Here is a 20,260-nt window from a genome sequence, read left to right as displayed (position 1 = left end):
TTTTGGGCTGCAAGAGCACATTGTTGGCTCATGCCCAGCTTCTCAAGGGTTCCCCTGACCTAGGTCATGGGGAAGGAGAAAAGTGAAATTTGAGAGGGCTTCACACTCTGGAGTAGTTTCTTGGTTATTTAAAAGATTGCTGCTCAGAGTAACTCCTCTGGAGGAGTTGTATGTGGTTGGTTTTGGTTGGTGTTTTTTCATCCAGATGGACACTGAAGTGAAATATTTGGCATCTGCTAGCAGTAATGTTTTTAAAAGAGGTTTTTGATGGAGAGCTCTTGTGGAAAAAAGACATCCCCTGCAGTGCTGTTAGTGTAGGCAAGCATGTGAATCTAGCAGTGCATTTGTTAACCTAAAGCAAAAGCACACATTGGAAAAAGCCAGCATGGCAGCAAAAGAAAATATCTGTGTGACCTAAAATAGGTTTTATCTTTCTGAAACTGCTGTGTGCTAGCAAGCAAGACTTAGTGTACCGTGGCAAAATCCAGGCCCTGTCATTAGGGGTGGTTTGTGCTTTACCAATGAGTGTGCAACCCAGCATCTCTCTGCTCTGATGCTGTTTTATTTATGAAGTGTTTGTGAATCTGCAGGACCTCTGGAAGGTGGTAAATAATTTACAAATATGCAAAGGCACAAAGTTCTTCGCTGGAACTGTCATATTTGTATGGAAGAGATGCAGACTGGAGATCAAAATGCTTGGGGACAGCTCTCAGGGTCATGAAACCCCTGTGCAGCTCAAACCTGGTTTCACTGTCAGTGGGGGCAAAATAAAGCCCTGGAAGCGATGCCGAGTCTTACGCAGTGATGAGACTCCTGCCTGGGAGAAATTGCTGTGAAAGGCAGAAACCAGGGACAGAGAAGAACTTGCACAGGGAATGATTCCAATGCAGCCAGATTTTATATGAACTGGATTAATAAAAATACATCAGCACCCTCCAGGTTGTGTTTTCCCCTCTACCCTGACAGACTGGCACTGTGTAGAAGCTGTGAGACCTTTTTTAATAAGCTATTAATGGTTCAAGTGAGAATGCAACATATTCTCTTGTTTGATGTTTCTAACCTCTGGAAATAAAAGTGCAGTAGGATAAGCAAACTGGCAATCAATTTGAAAACTCCAGAGTAGAGAAGTTCACTTGCTAGGAGAGAGAAGCAGAAGGAGAGGTGGGAAAGCAGGGCAGTTAAATGGCTTTATGCAGTTCATTTGCAGAGAAATATAAGGCAGGCTTGGGGACAAAATGAACAGAGCAAAGCAAAGGAAAAGGAATGGCCCCGGAGGGTTTCACAATACAAAAGGATTGGAGCAGGGTTTAGGATAAATGTTGGTCTCTGGCAGCTTGGACATGGTGTTTAATGCAGTGGAAAGAGCAAACAATAGTGTGGCACAAGCTAGTAAAAAAAGATAACAAAAAGAAATGGGATGAGCTGGGTTGCTGCAGCACTTAAAGGGTTGGTGAGCAAGACCACATTTAAGAGATCAGTTGCATCAATTTATGGCCAGCTTTTGTGTATCCTTTTGACAAAAACAAGATATCCTCAAAATTGTGGATAAAATGATAAAGGAGCAGTTGTGAAGGACCAGTCTGGGCTATAGGTGAGCAAACACCCGGGAAACTGGCTGCTGGCTGGAGTGGGAAATGATGATTAAGTGTCAGTGGAGAAAACACAAAAGGAATTGAAGGGGAATGAAGCCACAGGCAGCTTGAGTTAGTGGCTTGTAATCAGGAAGGACACTTTTGTGTTCCTTAGTACTTCAAAGGACAACTGACTTCTGTTGAAAGCCCAGTAGAAAAAAAATGAAATGTCACAGGCACATGCACCTCAGTTGTGGCTCTCCCATGCTTGCTGTCATTGCTTCACAAGCTGGAACCGTATGCATGGCTTTGGTATTCATCCAAATTTGCTCCAAGCTTAACCCAACTCTGTCAAACAGAGGCCAAAGGGAGCAGAGGGCACTCAGACTTTATTGTCTTGCCTTTTCTGCTGGGTCTTTGGGATTTAATTTAAGTCCCAGCTGAAGCAGGGAGTGCAACTGGAACACCAGGAGATTTGTGTATTGCTGATCACTTCCCAGGGCGCAGATACTCCCTGCCTCACTGAAACCTGCACAAAGTGTCTGCACCTTGGCTGTGAAGCTACTGGAGTGTGTTCTCTAAATAAATATAATGTCTGAAACAATCACATGGGCAGCAGAGAGCACCAGGGAAATGCATTATTTAGCACCCTGCCTCATGCTGGGCTTTGGGCTGGAGCTCAATCCAGCCTCAGTGGTAATTATCTCTGTGCTTTACTGGGGGGGCTCCCAGAAATGGATTGCAATGCCATGCTGAGCATACTCTTATTACACTGATATTCTATTACTTTCAAAATCATTTTGTTAATGACAATGTGAACTGACAACCAAATGAAAACATGTCCCACCCACTTAGGGATTTTTCCTGCTTGCTTGCTTTCTCTTCATAGATTCATAGAATGGTTTGGGTCATAAGGGACCTTCAAGATCCTCTAGTTCCAGCCCCCTGCCATGGGCATGGACACCTCCCACTAGCCCAGGTTGCTCAAGGCTCATCCAACCTGGACTTAAACACCTCCAGGGAGGGGGCATCCACAGCCTCCCTGGGCAACCTGTTCCAGTGTCTCCTCACCCTCACTGTAAAGAATTTCTTCCTAATCTCCAGTCCAAATCTCCCTTCTTCCAGCTTCAATCCATTCCCTCCCTCCTATCGCTACAAGCCCTTGTTAAATGTCTCCTTTCTGCTTTCTAGTAGCTCCCTTCAGGTACTGGAAGGCTGCTCTAAGGTCTCCCTAGAGACTTCTCTTCACCAGACCGAACAACCCAAACTCTTTCAGCCTGTCCCCATAGAGGAGGTTCTCCAGCCCACTCATCATCTTCGTGGCCTCTTCTGGACCCGCTTGAGCAGTTTTCCCTACTCTTGCCCCACATTAGGGACTTTATATAGACCTTGCACTTAGTAGAAAACAATATCCAGCTGCATTTAAATTCCTGCTCCTGTGTGGCAGGAACTCCAAGATGAGATAGAGTGAAGAACAGCACTCCTTTTGTTGATGGAGGGGGATGAGTGTTGCAGTGAAAGCATTTACTTAGAGAGTCCATCTATCGTGAAGCTGCTGTCAGGCAGGCTGGACATGAACTTGGACTGGGAACTGCATGGTGCCTCCTTAGGAGGGCTTGTAATCTGGACAGATGAAATGGTCATGAGATACAGGGAAACCCAGGAAAGTAGATATGTTGCTGCTGATGTCAGGTCTGGCAGAACTGCTTCTCTAGGTAAGCACTACTCATACTGCTTTATTCCTTCCTTTGACTACTTCTGTAGAAATACATAGTTAATGCTGAGCTTGCCCAGGTTTCTTGGCAGGGGAAGTGTTGCAGGTCTTTGTTACCTATCAGAAGAGTGTTACTTGGGTGCAGCCATGTGCCCAGCATTCAATAGGAACTCTTCAGTTTCCTCAAATAAATGAGATGTGCAAAAGATAGGCTTAGTTCGGACTGAGTGAAGCTTCTCTAAGCTGAATCTGAACATCATAACTATCTGGAAATGGCAGAAAAAAGACAGCTGTGCTCTCTGGAGATAAGGGCACCTGCTGGGTGGAGCAGCAGCAGAAGCCCTGTTCAAATGAGTGCATTGGAAGGAAAACAATCAACTACTCTTACATTTTCTGTGTCACAAACCTGCTACTGCAGCTTGAACTGTTCCCATTACAACAAAACATTATTGAGAGGACTTGAATAGCTTGGCTAGCAGAGCAGCAGGTAGGGGTAGCATTGTAATTAGGCTCCCACCAGCATTTCTGTGACCAAAGATATCTTCAGGGTCCTATAACCCAGCTTTCAGAGCTTTATTTGGTGCTTGCAATGTTCTGTGCTGTGGTTTAGCATTTGTGCAAAGATCACAAAGTGAAGATGTGCTCTCGTGGTCACCAGGCTTCATCTGAATGCTGCTCCTTTTGCAGCTAAAAAGGAAAGTTTTGAGGCATTGCCCCTTTAATGCTGCCTGCTGTGGGCAAGCCTCAGATGAGTGCCCTGTAAACAGTGTCTTGTCACTGCATGGTAGGGACACGTCCCAGGGATTCTTTTTGGTAGCTTCTGCAGCCACAGCTTCTACCGCTTCAGTGATGACCAGAAGTAGGTCCTGTTTGCAGTGATGCAATGTCCTCTTTATAGTGATGCAGTTCTAGGTATCTTTGAGAAGCATCTAAATAAAAAGCACTACCTGAACACACCCAATGTAGAACCTTAGTTGTGCATGTTGCCTTTGCTTCTCTACCTAATTGCAGTCCAGTTTAGCCCTGTTGGAGTGGGTCAGCTCTTAAGTTTAAATCTTGCATGCGAATACTTCCAAGGTCTATCCCATGAACATCAGTCCAGACAGCTACTTTCATGCCTGATTATTCAGCTGTCCTTTGGGGTCTTCAGACTGTCCTGGCATGAGCTTTCTGTGGTCATAGGAAACATTAACTAGTGGTGACTGTGTTCCACAAGTCCTTTCCTGTGCTGTAAAAGATTTGAACCAGAGGGCCTCTGACCCTGGTGACTGAAAGCTTCAGAGGTGGGTTGAAATTAAAAAAGCTCACCTCAGAGCTATGCAAACAAAACAACTGCTGTGGCACAGGAAGAGGAAGGCAATGGCCAGATAAACTTTCAGAAAGGAGTCCCACTTTGTGCACTTGAGGTGTACAAGCAAAAATCTGCTCCTACATGGCATAGCTGGGATGCAAAAGGAAGCCTGTGTCCTGGTTAGGATACAAGCCCAGAGCTCTGCTCTTACAAACAGGCTTCATTAGTGCATGTTGTTTCTAAGTTCCTCCTGAAATATGTCTGCATCAAAGGCAGGCAGATTTGCAGAGGTCTCTTTGGTGACTGTGTAATTTCTGCCAGACATCCTTCTCTTGGAAGGCCATGTGGTGCTTCCAGTTGACTCAGAAGTGATGTATGTGACAACAGATGGATTCTGCACAGCTATGCCCATGGAATGCCAAGTCAAAATCCCCCCAAATCCAGATGTTGCAGCAAAATCCAAGAAAGCCCATTCTGACTGGAGTGGATGCTTCATCGTCTGCAGGAAGGGATCAGTTGGGGAGGCTGTCCTACTAGTGTTGAAGAGAACAACTTGATTTTTCTAGCTAACTCAAAGCCTTTCTAGTGAAGGGAGAAGAGGAGGCTGGCTGTGTTCACTCTTTATGGCTCTTCAGCAGGGGTCCAACTCCTTTGATGTGCTCAAAGTGATGGCTCTGCCTGGCTTGATGAGCAGTTTTGCCAGATCCATGCAGGTACTGAGAGACAGAGCTGAGTCTGTCCAAGATGTGATTACTCAGTGGGGTGATGAGTGGTTACTGCCAAATCAACAGAATGAGATAATGATTTTGTGTCAGCAGGAGACAGCTCTGCTGCCTGGTGTATCTCACTGCCCTGCATCTAGCCCTCTGCTGGCTTCCTCGGTGTGCTCCTTGCTGCCAGCTCTTTTGCATGGTTGACTACCTTGGTGGATCCCTGCTAGTCTTGCCTTCTGCTTCTTCTGTCAATTACTGTTGAGTACTAGAAGGCAGCACACCCAGGCATGGCCATCCTGTGTTTCTGACCCTTGTCTGGGCTGCACTGGTCACAAAGGCAGTGGGTTTGCTGCTATGGATCCTAACCTGGCTGCAGCTGCATACCTCATAGAATCACAGAATTATTTTGGTTGGAAAAGACCTCTAAGTTATTCAAGTCCAACCACCAACATAAGCCCACCATGACCGTTCAACCATGCCCCAAGTGCCATGCCCACACGTTTTGGAACACCTTCAGGGATGGTGACTGCCACCTCCCTGGGCAGCCTGTTCCAATGCCTGACTACTCTTGCAGCAAAGAAATTTTTCCTCATCTCCAACCTCAATCTCCCCTGGCACAATTCCAGGCCATTTGCTCTTGTTCTATCACCTGCTACTAGGGAGAAGAGACCAACCTCCACCTCACTGCAACCTCCTTTCAGGGAGCTGTAGAGAGCAATGAGGTTTTTCCTCAGCCTGCTCTTCTGCAGACTAACCAACCCCAGTTCCCTCAGCCACTCCTCACCAGCCCTGTTCTCCAGACCCTTCAGCAGCTTGGTTGCCCCATGTAATTTTCAAGCACAGTCTGATTAGGAGGGCAGTACACTGCTTGTGTTGCTTGCCCCCTGTGTTTGCAGGTGCCACGTGCCCCAGGCCTGGGCAATTGTCAGACAGCCAAGGCTGGAGTCATTAGCAGTGACACTGGGAAGTTTTGGCATCCATGTGGATGGCTCTTGCCCAACTGGGTGACACAAAGGAGAGCTTTGTGGTCTCCCCAGATGTGTCACACACTTGTATAGCCTCCATCCTCTTCAAACAGTAATCCCCAGCTAGCACTAACTTCGCTGGCAGTCAGGCTGGCTGCTCTGGAGGGTGTAGAGCACTTGTCCTTGTTGCCTTTTGACCAGGCCAGTGTGGTGCAAACAGGGCTGCCTACTTACCTGGGGGGAAGCTTCAGGTCCTCACTTCTGCTTGGCAGTCTACCAGGACCACAGTTTTAAGAGGAAACCCTCAGCTCTTATCAGCTGCAGGTACTGTTGAGATGCTCTCTGGCTTTCCAAGGAGAAGGCGGCCTGGCAGGGTGGGACCTGCAGTCAGTGTGTGGTTTCCTCACAGAGCTCTGTTTGCTGTCTGTGTTGTCCATGGCATCTGTGGAGGACAGAGGAGCAGATGGCAGCAGGATGGGACCCATGTGCATCAGGGGAACAGATGTGAGCTGAGCAGGTTAAGGAACCTCAGCTGCTGCACAGGCAAGAGGAGGCCCTTTCCCTCAGGCTACTCTGCTCTGCTGAAAGTCTGCCTCAGTTGCTGCTTGTGCAGAACAGCTTCATAGGACTTCTTTTTTTTTCCCCCTCTCCTGCTTTTGACCTACAAATTCACATGCTGCCAGGTCTCTCTTTTGTCCTCTAAGGTTCTCTTTCATCCTCTCTCCTCATCCTAGCAAAATTTGCTTGCTGGCACAGAGCTGTTTTGGAGCATGTTCTTATGCAAGGTTTTGCAGTCTCCAGGCATTCAGGAGGAGGGGTACTGGGGTGGGAGTGCTGGGACTGCCCCCCTGCTGCAGCAAGTCAAGTGCCTTGCCAACCATCAGTGGTGATGGGAGAGGGTGGGGACGAGTGCTGTGTCTGGGGAATCCAGTCTGACATGGATGGGAGAGTTGAGGCTGAAGCATGGGGAAAAGTGGAATTAAGCAGTGATTGAGGTGGAGTTGGAGTGTTTGAGGTGGGGTTGGAGAGGTGGTGGCTGCTGCCAAGCCTTTTGTCATAGTTCTGGCAACATCAGCTGTAGAGGTGCCCAGAGGGGTCTGGGCTTTTCGCAGAGTTGTTTGGGTTGGAAAAGGCCTCCAAGATCATCAAGTCCAACCATCAACCCCACACCACCATGGCCACCAAACCGTGTCTCAAAATGCCATGTCCACACATTTCTTGAAATCCTCCAGGGATGGTGACTCCACCACCTCCCTGGGCAGCCTGTTCCAATCCCTGACCACTCTGGCAGCAAAGACATTGTTCCTAATCTCCAACCTAACCCTCCTCTGGCACAATTTCAGTCTATTTCCTCTCGTTCTGTACCTGATCCTAGGGAGAAGAGACCAACCCCACCTCAGCCTCTCCCTGTAAGAATTCTTCTCCAGACCCTTTCAGCTGGGTCATTGTGTCCCTAGGGGAGGCTGGCTGGGTGAGGCTCTTAGTCAGGATGGTGGCAGTGCAGGCCAGCACAGCTGGTTACATGGGGTGACAGGAAATAAGAAGCCCCAGGCTTTTTGCAGAGCAGGGGGGACATCACAGCTGCCACTGTGCAGAGGAGGGAGGAAAAGAGTGAGGCTGGAGATGAAGAAAGCAGTGAAGAGGAGGTTAGGCAGTGGACTGAGAAGCAGCTGCTGGAAGATGGCTGTGGGAAGCACAGCAGGTTGGCAGCATGCACAGTCCTCTACTCTGGCATAAACCTTTATCACAACCTTATTTTAAACAGACAGAGCTCTTTGCTCATATTCCTTTTCTCTGCTGATGCTGAAGCTCTGCAGACAACACTGTTTTGGGTCCCAGAGGCAGAGCTTTGCCTCTCCTGCCACTGAGCATACTGATCTTTGCAGAGCTAGGGGATCAGCAGAGTTGCAGTGATCTGTCTAGAGGAGGAGGAGGGAGGATGAAAGCTGATTGAATGGCTTTTTACCAAATCCTGAGTTAAATCCACTTGCAAGGTATCTGACTCTTATGAAGCCGTTGATCTAATTGTGTGACAAGTGATTTCTGGGAATACTTTCAGCTTCCAGGTGGGCACTGAAAGGTTCTTGGTACTGGTTGGTGATTTGTTTTGGTTTTTTGTTGTTACTGGTTTGCTTGTATGGCCCCTTGGGAAGATTTTGCTGCATGGTTATGCTATAAAAATAACAAACAAATAATGACTGGTGGATAATGCACAGGTTCATACCCAAATATCCTCATTCAAGGCAAACCCCAACTGCTTTACACTGAAAAGAAAAAGTATTTGGTGTTGCTTGAGGAAATCCTGATTAGCAGCTGCAGTTTGGTTTGGAAGGGAAAATACCCTAAAGAAGTAGGGTTGGACAATGTCCTTATCATCAAAACCAGATTTCAGCCTCATGGGATGAACCTGCAGGACTTGGTCTCCTTCTGGCAAACAGGAAAATTGCTCCACGTTGGGAGATCTGGACTGACGTTTGAACAGAGGAGACATCTGGAGCTTACATCCTTTCCCCAGAGCTGTTTCCCTGCCCTCTACGCCCTTCAAAAGTCCTGCCTGAACAAGATCACTGCTTTTCCCTTTAGAAATCCAGGCTTTGCAGCCTTTCCGGCTTCTGGAGAGGGCTGAGTTTTCCTGCGAAGTCAGCGCTAAAAGCGTGAAACTGATTAACTTTCTTCAATTATTCATCGTGTTGGGCTAAGGTGTCGGTGTGAGCTGCTGGAGCTGAGGCTGCTGCAGTCCGCGGAAGCCTGGCTGTGGAGCAGGAGAGGATGGGAGCTGTCCTTGCCCAAGAGCTGGGATCGAGTGCCACCAGGCGTTGGCTTGTGCCCATGGCAGCCACTGCTGCCTGCAGCTGGCCGTTTGGCTTCTCGCTTCAGTTGGTGAAATGCCGCAGCGCTGACAGCTTTAACTCATCCTAAACTTGCTTCTGCTTTGCTGCCCTGCGTTTAAACCTCTGCGCTGGGGGGCACAGTGCTGCAGTGAAATCACGGAGTGGTAGGGGGTGGCAGGGACCTATGAAGATCACCCAATCCAACCCCCCACCAAGGCAGGCTCATCTAGAAAAGGCCACACAGGAACATGTCCAGGCAGATTTTGAATGTCTTCAGAGATGGAGACTCCACCACCTCTCTGGGCAGCTGCTCCAGGGCTCTGTTACCCTTAAATTAAAGAAGTTCCTCCTCATGTTTAGATGGAACTTCTTCTGTTCACGTTTGTGCCTGTTACCCCTTGTTCTGTCACTGACACCACTGAAAAAAGCCTGGTCCCATCCTCCTGATGCTCACCCCTGAAGCACTGATGAGATGCCCCTCAGTCTTGTCTTTTCCAGACTAAAAAGCCCCAATCCTCTCAGTCTTTCCTCATCAGAGAGATGTTCCAGTCCCCTAACGGTCTTTGCACCCCTTTTCTGTACCTTCTCCAGCAATTCCCTGTCCTTCTTGAGCCGGGGTGCCCCGAACTGGACCCAGGACTCCAGATGAGGCATCACCAGGGCAGAGTGGAGGAGGAGGAGAACCTCCCTTGACCTGCTGGCCACTCTTCTTGATGCACTTCTTGGCCATGAGGGCACATTGCTGGCTCATGGTCATTGAGGTCCTTTCGTGTCTTTCACAGGTCTAAGTTCTTCAGGTTTAGTCTTTCAGTAGGGGGAGGAAAGCATGGGCAGTCATTCAGGGAAGACATTTTACAGTGATGGGGTCTGGACTCACATTTCAGTCTGTTCACTCTGCACAAAAGTAGTCTCTAATGTTGTCCCAAGAAATATCTGCCATGGAGGAGGTTTCCTGCAGGTCATACTAGCAGATGGCTGCATGGTGCCTCCTTTTGAACCTTTCCATGTGAGAACGTTCTGGTTTGTAGAGGGCATTGCAGGTCAGGCCTTGAGCTCTGCTGAGGCTGCCAGAAGAGGTCCTTGGACCATTTTCAGCCCAGCTGTTATTGACTAGCTGAAGAACCTTATTTGGCTTATTTTTCAGAGATGATTGCCTGGTGAACTCTGCCTTGTTCTGCTCTGTGTGTTTGGATAACTTCCTTCAGAGCACTGCCTTTCAAGCAGAGGTTGCTTTTAATGAGGAGTGGGAGAATTGCAAAGATTTGAGCTGGGTTGTGGCATTGATGAAGGGGTTAACTGGAATGCCTTCAGAGTGTCTTGTGGGAAAGCAGGTGGGGCAGCCCCTGCCTGGGGAGAAGGGGAAGGAAATGCTGTTTTCCCCTTTTCTTTCAGATCAGGAAGGAACAAAGTCAGGAAGCTGAAAGAGGTCAGCAAAGATCCAGGGATTTTTATTGCTCACACTAGAGGTTTGCTTTTGTCTCTTTTAAAAATTATTCTTATTTTTGATTTCTGATGCAGACTAACAGGGTGCCTTTACTGGTTTGTTTTCTGTCATGCTTTTACTGTGGACTAGATCTAGGCTAAATCATCTACTTTGATCTGATCAGGCTCTGATTCAGTTCCTGCTAAGACATGATGGCTTGTGCTACAAATTGTGGTAGCTTCTTAAATGGGAAAGATGTCACCTTGGTGATTTCTTCAGTTCCAGGAGGATATGAAGATATAAACTCAAGAGTTTGATTTCTTAATCCCTTGAATGTAGAACATTTATTAAACAGAAAAAGAAATGGGAATGGAGAATAGGTGAGGAAAGATGGAGGCTGTTCTTTTTCTCTGTCCTTCCCTCACCTGAAACAGGCTGGGAATAAGTCTTAATTATCACCTTTCTGTCTGCATGGCTACCACCACCAAGGCACTTCTTCTGCATGTGACATATGCATAGAAGTGGGAATATTTAAAATAAATATAGGTGGGGGGCTCTGTCCCCTGACATAGACTCATAGAATGGCTTAGGATGGAAGGGACCTTGCAGACCTAAGCTGCATGAAACCCCAGTGTGGCTTTCTGTGACTTACTCCAGTTACTCCTGGCTGGATGCCAATAGCTGTGCTTGAGCAGGTCCCAGGTCTGATTGCCAGGCTGCCAGGCCCCTTCTGGGGCTATTCTAAGCCCATTTTGCTGAAAGGAGCTCAAAAGAAGAACCCAGCAATTGAAGAGCTCAGAAAAGATTTGACTTTAGGGTTTTTTTTTTTGTTTGTTTCTTTGCTTTGGTTCTGTTTGCTTTGTTTGGCTGGGGTTTGTATTTGTCTTTGTTGTTTGTTTGATTTTTTTGTTTGTTTGGGGTTTTTTGGTTGGTTGGTTTCATTTTATCATTGTTTGTGTTTAAGTTTTTAGGGGTTTTGTGTTGCTTGCTTTGTTTAGTTTTGTTTCCTTTGGTTGGTTTTCTGTTGTTGTTGGGTTTTGTGTTTGTTTAGGTGTGGGGGGGGTTTGGTTTGTTTAGCTTGGGTCTTCCTGACAGTGTATTAGCAGTGCTGGACTAGAATCAGATAGCACCTGACAGAACTATTCTTTCTTTCTTTCTCTGAATAGTGGAAATCCCTTTTGATAATAGAGCCTTAGCTGCCCTGATCTATCAGGGAAGTGTGGGAAAGTGCCAGATGTTAATATTCAAGCAGCTTTTCGTTGCTGCTTTGATCCTTATCAAAGACTCTGATCACAAGTCATTATTCCTTCCAAAATTTCAGATGGGGTGGGAGTAAAAACTTTTATTAAATGGCATGACCCTTCTGTGTCTGTATCTCATAAAACAATAATTTAGGATACATTTTAAGGGCTAAGATATTAAAATGCATATTAATTAAATGAAGAATAAAAACCTTTATGAGAATCTCTGCTACCAGTTGCAAGGAGCTGTGGAATCAAATCCTTTCTATGGAAAAATGCATTTCATTATAACATAATTAGCACTTCTATTGTGTTTTTAATACAACCTGTGCTCAAGTGTGTTTGATGTGGAGTTTGCTCATGGCAATTAGCAGTGAAAGAATTGAACTTTCTTTTTGCTTTATTCCAGGCTTTGTAAGTTACAAGTGCCAAAAATTGATGGGAATAATCTTGGGAATATATTGAGGTAATCATTATTAACATAGCCCAATTCATAGGTTATTAACAGCCAAAGGAAATGGTGAGAAACTGTGCAGATTTTAGGGGTCATCTTTGGGTTTTTTTTGTGGCACAAGTCTGTTCTGTTCTGTCATGTCCTGTCTAAATCCTGGCAGAGGGGAGGCTGCAGCTTTTGGTGTGCTGCAGAACAATCCTGCTTGTGTGTCTGGGGAAGCAGGGCAGATTATCCCTAGGATCAGGTGATAGAATGAGAGGAAATGGCCTGAAATTGTGCCAGGGGAGCTTGAGGTTAGAGATTAGGAACCATTTCTTTGCTGCTGGAGTGGTCAGGGATTGGAACAGGCTGCCCAGGGAGGTGGTGGAGTCACCATCCCTGGAGGTGTTCCAGAAACCTGTGGCCATGGCACTTGGGGACATGATTTAATGGCCATGGTGGTGTTGGGTTGATGGTTGGACTCAATGATCTTAGAGGTCTTTTCCAACCCAAACAATTCCATTATTCTAAAATATAAAATACACTGAGCAGGTGAAAACCATGAGGATGTGAAGAGTGACACTGTAGGAGGGAGAGAATCAGATAGTGTTGTCCCACCTAGCATCCAGGGTTGGCACGTCTTGCAAGCAGGATCTCAGGTCATCTAGTATTGCTCAGAATCAGGATTCATAGGAACAAAGGAGACTGGTGAGTACAGAAAGATCGAGAGCTGTTTGTCTCTAAGGTGCCAGGTTGCTCTGAGAGGTTGTGGATGCCCTCTCCCTGGCGGTACAAAAGGCTAGGCAGGATGAGGCCTTGAGCAACCTGGGCTATTGGGAGGTATCCCTGCCCATGGCAGTGGGGTTGGAACTCGATCTTTAAGATCCCTTCTAACCCAAACCACTCTAGGATTCTATGAATCTGTGAATCAGGCCAGGAGCTGGGATGGTGGGGCTGCGGTTTCAGCTTTTCTCCCACTGAGGTAACAGGCAGTGGCCACCTGTGTGGTTCCCCCACAGGTGGGTGGCTTGTGCTGACCCAGGGTGCTGGTGTTTTGTCCCGTAGTATGTCCTCTACTGCTTGAGAGAAAGATTTTTCCAGTGGACATGGTGGTTTAGAATCACACTGATGCCTGGCTGCTAAAATACCAAACATCTGCTGGGAAAGGGGATGCATCCTGTAGCACTGGCAGACACAAGTCCTCCAAAGTCAGAAGGTTCAACCTTACCAGCTGCTGAATGCAGACTGCACTGTTGGGCTTTTCCTCTTCCATACCCCAGGAGCTCTCCTGACAGCTTTCCAAAGACTGGGAGAAAACTTCTGTTACAGAAAGTCCTTTGGTAAATTTGTGGCTGGTCTGAGTTCCCTTAGAGCTGAGAAAGCAGAGGTTTTATGGCTGAGTTAACTGGAGTGCAGAGCCTGGTGTTGTGTTATATATAAAACTCATTCATGCACAGAAAATCCAGTGTGAGATTGGCTTTTATGTAGTAAAATAACCCCAAAAAACAAAACCACAGCACAACAACATAGGAATATAAAAAGAAACTCTCCAGTGCAAACATCTTTATACAGTGGAACTTGGTACAGAGTTCCTTAAAACAGCTTTATAAAACAGGCTAAAAAACAGCGATTACAGGCAGTACTATCTGCATGATGCTTACCAAAGTACTCTACTTACTGCTCTAAACAATTCCAAAACTAACTTTACCTTTTAGATAGCCAATACCTTTGCTACTGGTAAGGTCCTTAAACTGTAAGTATTATTAGTTAGCACTCTTTCTAACAAACTAACATGTGGAACCTCAATAGAATGCACTTTTGACTGGACTAAGCAAACCAGAAGAGAATTGAGCACATGGAAAATAAAATGAAGTCATCCCAAAGTGTTTGACTGGACAGAATTCTGCTTTGTTTTCTTTGAGCTCATAGTTGAAAATTTGAGTGATTGCATTGGTGATGCTGGGGAGCATCAGTGTCCAGCTGAGGACTGGGCTGCACAACTTTTTACAGCAGGGAGAGCTGATTACATCTATGTAATCTATATAATATTATATGTAATATAGCCTTACATATATACTATAATAGTGTATCTATAGTTGTGTGTATTCTATTACACATAATATTACAATGTCTTGCTTTTTCCTGCCAAGAAAGCATTTTGGAGGAAGGGAGTCTAAATCACAGATGACTTGAATAAGTGAAAAACAAATTTGTGAGGTTCCACTGCACTGATTTAGGAAAGGAAAAAAAAGTAAAACAAAGAAGAACAAAAAGTAAAAAAAAAAATATTACAAAATTAGTGTTACTTGGTTAGCTACCAAAATTAAATAATCAAATCAACTAAACTAATGCATACAGCTCCAGCACAGACCCTGCAGAGCTGAGTATCTGTGTGGCAAGGCTCTGTTCCCACCGAAGGCGGCAGGAACCTGCATTACCAGAAGGCAGAGACAGGCCATTGTCTCAGGCCTGACAGACAGACAAACCCAGCCAGTGCCTGTGGTTCTTAACTTCCTGCATGGGAAGTTCCATTCTGTGGCTCTTCATCAGGTGGGAGACTAAACACGTGCTGACCAGGGACGTAATAGCTGCAGCTCCAAAGCCTTACTTGTATTTGCAGTTCTGTTATGCAGACAGATGTGTGGGTGTGTAGCATCCTGGTTTGGAAGCCTACAATGCTTTCCTCGGTGGAAAATACCCGTTTTACAGTACCTGCTTAGGAAAAAATCAAACCAGTTTCACAGTAATGAGGCCCTTCATTGGTTTGTCCCTGAAAAAAATACACAGTTGCTTCAATAATGTTGAATTTAAAAACCTCTTCAGCCTCTTTAGGAATTTAGAGAGACCTATGTTGCCATTGAGAGAGATTTACAGTGTTGGAGACTTCACGTTCCCCTGATCTCCACATTTCCTGCCCTGCAGGATGTGTTCCATTGGGCAACACTGTGATCCTATTGACAGAAAGAAAATACAACTTTTGCTGCTAGCTGGAGCAAATTCTAGGATGGCAGAAAGGTGCCTGAAATCATCACTAGGCTGTTAGAAATGACAGATGAAACCAGGTTGTGCATCTGAAAACCTTGACTAATTTTATCTGTAGTAACTCAGAGCTGTAGTAGAAGACTATAAAATATGAATAATTAATAGATTGGAAAGAAGGAAAAACCCACATCTGAAGTGAAAGTGATGGAATAATTTCTGATATTAAGTGATAGCCCATATGTTCCTCCTCTGCTGGCTGAACATAAGTCTGGAATACGAGTAAAGATGTTACAAGGGGGCCAGGCAAACCAGCTGGCTGGAGACACTGAAGGTTATTCAAAACACTCCTTCCCAACACCACCAAACCTCTGACCCAGTGGATGGTGACCTTGAAAACTCATTGGTGGACACAGTACAGGAGGAGAGGAATGAAGGAGAAAGTGGGGACAAAACCACTTTTAAAGGAGAAGTCTCTACCCAGACAGGGAGAGGAGCTGTGCCATAGAAAGCTCGAGCAGGTCTTCCAGCAGCAGTTTTGGGGAGGTTAGCAAGGACAGCAGTGCTGGGGTAAGTCCACAGGGGTGAGCTGTGTGTTTCTTTTTAACCCTACTGCTTGCAGGTTGTTATCCATGTCTGTTTGAAATCCTTGTATGGCTTGGGTGAAGAGCTGTGAGCTCTGTGGCCATTGGCAGGCTCTTGATGTCTTACCTGTAGTGGGAGGGAGAAAATTCATGGCTAACTTGAACTTAATACACAAAATCTTGACTGGGTTCCGACCCATACAGCTCAGCTAACATTTTAAACCTGGGTCCCCAGTCATTGAGAAAGTCATAATCAATATCTGAGTCTGAGGAGCCTGATCCCAGAGAACTGAGAGATTCTGCAATAGACTCGGCACCTTCATAGCCATAAATGTGAAGGGTGTCATATGGCAGCAAGTCCCTGTCATTGTCAGCTTCATCCTTCTTGACTTCAATCATCATCTCCATTTCTCCAGCACCAGAAGTTATATTTCCAGGAGGCTTCTGGACTTGTGCATACGGAGAGGGAACTGCTTCTGGCTTCATGCCATTCTTGCGGACAGAGTTGAGCACAGACACATCGTAGCTGGTAGTATCCATTTCACCACCACCTTCCTCATCATAGGTGACAAGCTGCTCGTGGATCTCTGCCACATTCCTCCCAAGACCACTCAAATCCTTCTTGTGTCGTTGTCTCAGAAGAATTAGCAAGGTGATTACTGCAAAAAGAATGTAGATGAGCATGTGTAAAGAGAGAAGTTAAGGAGGTGAAAAACAAACTGCATTTAGGATGTGTGACACAGGCTGAAGAGTTCTTTTGCTGCAGTGAAATTTGTGTAACATATTTATTTAGAAAATAGCTTAAAATGCTGTTAAACTGCAGGATTTGTATGGTCTCAAAGCAGTGAAGCCTAAACAGGAACCATACGACTGAATTGTGAGGTGGGGTCTCTCTCTTCTTCCTATCACCTATCAGGTGATAGGATGAGAGGAAATGACCTGAAATTGTGCCAGGGGAGGGTTAGGTTGGAGATTGGGAAAAATTTCTTTGCTGCAAGAGTGGTCAAGGATTGGAACAGGCTGCCCAGGGAGGTGGTGGAGTCACCACCCCTGGAGGTGGTCAAGAATCATGTGGACATGGCACTCCAGGACAAGGTTTAATGGCTGTGGTGGTGTTAGGTTAGTGGTTGGGACTCAATGTTGTCTCAGAGGACTTTTCCAACCCAAACAAGTCTATGGTTCTATGATCTGGAATCGGAAGCACAAATGCAGTGTCAGAAGTTCATTGGATCAGCTACTGCCATGGACTGGTAAATCTCTTAATGCTAAGCAACAAATGCTACTGATGTGTCTGCAAAGGAGGCCTCTTCTCAAGCAGGAAATTCTCTTGCCCTTCTCTGGTAGATTCCAAATGCACCCAATAGGTCCAGGTCTGCTGATGTGTTACAGATTGCTTTATGTGTACATGTTCACTGGGCTGTTTAAAGCATTTCCAGACTAGTTCAACCTTTGGAAACCTGAATCTCACTGGCACTGCCCCAGCACAAATTTCCTGTTTTCTAGCTGCATGTGAGCCTGGTAGCAGTAAGCCAAGTGTAGATTATGGCTATTATAGAGAGGTGCCAGAACCTTTCCAGTGACTCACCCTTTCCACCAGCGTGAGCAGCTTTGTAGCTGAAAGTATGCTAACAGGCCAACTAGAGAGGGCAGGTGAGATGAGTCACTAGGTGCAATATTTCTGCCCCTGTGACCATTTGATAGCCACAAAGCTTTTGTGATCTCAGCTAAGAAAAAGCAACCCAAAACAGTCTCCTCTCTTTATGTCAGAGAGGGGAGGTGATGCTCCCCCTCTGCTCTGCTCTCGTGAGACCCCACCTGCAGTACTGTGTCTGTCCGGTTCTGGTGTCCCCAACACGAGAAGGTAATGGAACTGTTGGAGTGGGTCCAGAGGAGGCCACAAGGATGGTCATAGGGCTGGAGAACCTCCCCTATGAGGACAGGCTGAGAGAGTTGGGGTTGTTCAGCCTGGAGAAGAGAGGGCTCTGAGGAGGCCACAGAGCAGCCTTCCAGTACCTGAAGGGGCTACAGGAGAGCTGGGGAGGGATTTTTGACAAGGGCTCAGAGTGACAGGATGAGGGGAAATGACTTTGAGCTGGAAGAGAGGAGATTAAGACATTAAGAATAAGCCTTTTACAGCAAGGGTGCTGAGACACTGGAACAGGTTGCCCGGGGAGGTGTTCAAGGCCAGGTTGGATGAGGCCTTGAGCAACCTGGCCCAATGTGAGGTGTCCCAGCCCATGGAAGGGGGGTTGGAACTGGATCCTCTAAGTTTCCTTCCAACCCAAACCAATCTATGATTCTACGAATCTATGAACATGACAAAAGCCAAATACTCACTGATGATTGTGAAGATACAGATAAAAATTGCCACCAGTGCTTGTATGCTGACTCCAACTTGTTTAGCTCGTTCCTCACAGAAAGTGAAGTTGCCTTTTTCGTTGCACTTGCAGACACTGATGACCAGAGTGTTTGTGCTGCTGAGCTCAGGATCACCGTTGTCTGAGATGATGACAGGCAGGTAGTGGATTTTGGCAAGCTCACGATTGAACTGTCCATACCTGACAGTGATATTGGCTGTGTTGTCTGGAAGAAGTAACGACAGCTAATTAAGAGCTAATCTCTGCCAGCTTGCCCTCATAGATTAGCAGTCACTTGGGCCATTTTCCCCTCAGAGCCAGCCTGCTGGGAACTCAGTGAAGCCTGGGTGGCAGCAAACAACTTTTTTGTTCAGGAAGTGAAGCCTTTAAAAATGAATTGGCCTGCATCCAAAGCAGGTTTGACCACCCGGATGAGGGAGGTGATTCTCCCCTACTATTCTGCTCTCATGAGACCACCACTTGGAGTACTGTGTCTGGTTCTGATGTCCCTGGCATAAAAGGGACATGGAGTTGCTGGAGTAGATCCAGAGGGCCATGAAGATCATCAGAGGGCTGGAGCACCTTCTCTGTGGGGACAGGCTGAGGGAGCTGGGGTTGCTCAGCCTGAAGAAAAGAAGGTGCCCAGGAGACCTTAGAGCAACATTCCAGTACCTGAAGGGGGCTACAAGAAAGCTGGGAAGGGCCTTTTTACAAGGGCTTGTAGTGACAGGCAATGGCTCTGAGCTTGAGAAGGGGAGATTCAGACTGAATATTGGGAAGAAATTCTTTACAGTGAGGGCGGTGAGACAAAGGAACACTGCTCAGGGAGGTTGTGGATGCCCCCTCCATGGAGGTGTTTGAGGCTGGGTTGGATGAGGCCTTGAGCAACCTGGGCTAGTGGGAGGTGTCCCTGTACGTGGCAGGGTGGGGTGGGAACTGGATGTTGTTTAAGGTCCTTTCCAACCCAAACCATTCTATGTATCTATGAAATTGTTACTTAGCTGAGCCAGACCAACCATAGGTCATCACTTCAGCTTTTCTCCCTTGTGTCCTAGCATCTTACTTGGCCTAGCTGAGAAAATGCATTACAGGGGTACACTACCGTGGTTTTCAACCAAGGAGAAGTTGCTGTCTTCTGTGGCCAGGGAGTACTTAAAGAAACCTCTAGGTGATATTTCATCCTTGTCAGTGGCTGAAATCCTGATGATTACCTGCAAAGATGGAAAAGGTCGTAATTTTCAACATACATTGCCTCCAGGGATAAAAGTGCTTATAGTATTTAGGCATTCACTGTCCCTGGAGGTGTGCAAGAAATATGTGGACATGGCACTTTGGGACATGGTTTAATGGCCATAGTGGTCTCAGTTTGTTGGTTGGACTCACTGATCCTAGAGGTCTTTTTCAACTGAAACAGTTCTATGATTCTAAGTTAGTGCTGGGATGCATGTCTTGTATAACCCCCTTCAGTAATAGGCAGGACAAAGCTATCCTGTGATGTTCCTCTTCAAGTTCTTTCAAGGCAAGGAATTTCCATGAAAGTCTTCAAAAAGAGCAGTCTTGCCCCTTCATTCACAGGTTGGAAACCAAAGAGGAAATCTTACCTAAGTAAAGCATAAAAGTCTCATACTCAGAGATATGTGGTTCATTTGATAACAAGGATGGCTGTCTTGAAAGTGTTCACCTTAGAAGTGATGAAGCCTCTTAATTAACAAAGGTTACATTTATGGGCTGAGTGCTCATGTGTGAGGCTAAACATCTTAACTCCCAACCACTAACACTGTTCATGTGTGGGGATGTTGCACTCTGATGAAAAGCACAAGAATGTTCTGTGCAGCAGTGTTTCTCTCAGTATTTGGAAATGCTTCCCTTCTCAGTACCACCTATGAACATTTGTGTGGTAAAACTCAACTGCTGGCTCCTGCTCTGCAGGACCTGGCTGCACTTTGTGGTTCAGTTGCTAATATCCTGCACATGCAACAGCCTGGGGGGAAAGGAACTCTGCAGCCTGACTGCTTAAGCAGAGCAGAGTCAATATTCCAAGGGGGTAAAGTCCTGCAGAGAGATTTCTGATCACTGATGTTTTGGAAAGCAGTGAAGTGATCAAGTGCTTGGGCATGAAAATTGAGCCTAGCTGTTACTAAAAGACATCTTTCACTTG

At 46.3% G+C, this 20,260-nt stretch overlaps 1 protein-coding gene across 1 annotated transcript in view; it reads right to left on the bottom strand.

The window, feature by feature from the left end:
* Nucleotides 1–14,480: 14,480 nt before the first annotated feature.
* CDH5 (cadherin 5) overlaps nt 14,481–20,260 on the bottom strand; it is a 29,675-nt gene continuing 23,895 nt past the window's right edge. Inside the window, exons 10-12 of the mRNA XM_009901140.2 lie at nt 19,205–19,313; nt 18,083–18,328; nt 14,481–16,404 (exon numbers count right to left, since the gene is read on the bottom strand). Coding sequence (XP_009899442.2) covers nt 15,911–16,404; nt 18,083–18,328; nt 19,205–19,313 — 849 coding nt within the window. The 3' untranslated portion in view covers nt 14,481–15,910. The remainder of the gene's footprint in view (nt 16,405–18,082; nt 18,329–19,204; nt 19,314–20,260) is intronic.

This window comes from Dryobates pubescens, chromosome 19 (assembly GCF_014839835.1).
Source record: "Dryobates pubescens isolate bDryPub1 chromosome 19, bDryPub1.pri, whole genome shotgun sequence".
Taxonomy (NCBI): domain Eukaryota; kingdom Metazoa; phylum Chordata; class Aves; order Piciformes; family Picidae; genus Dryobates; species Dryobates pubescens.
The sequence above is the reverse complement of the archived record's forward strand: the minus strand, read 5'-3'. Positions and strand labels throughout refer to the sequence as shown.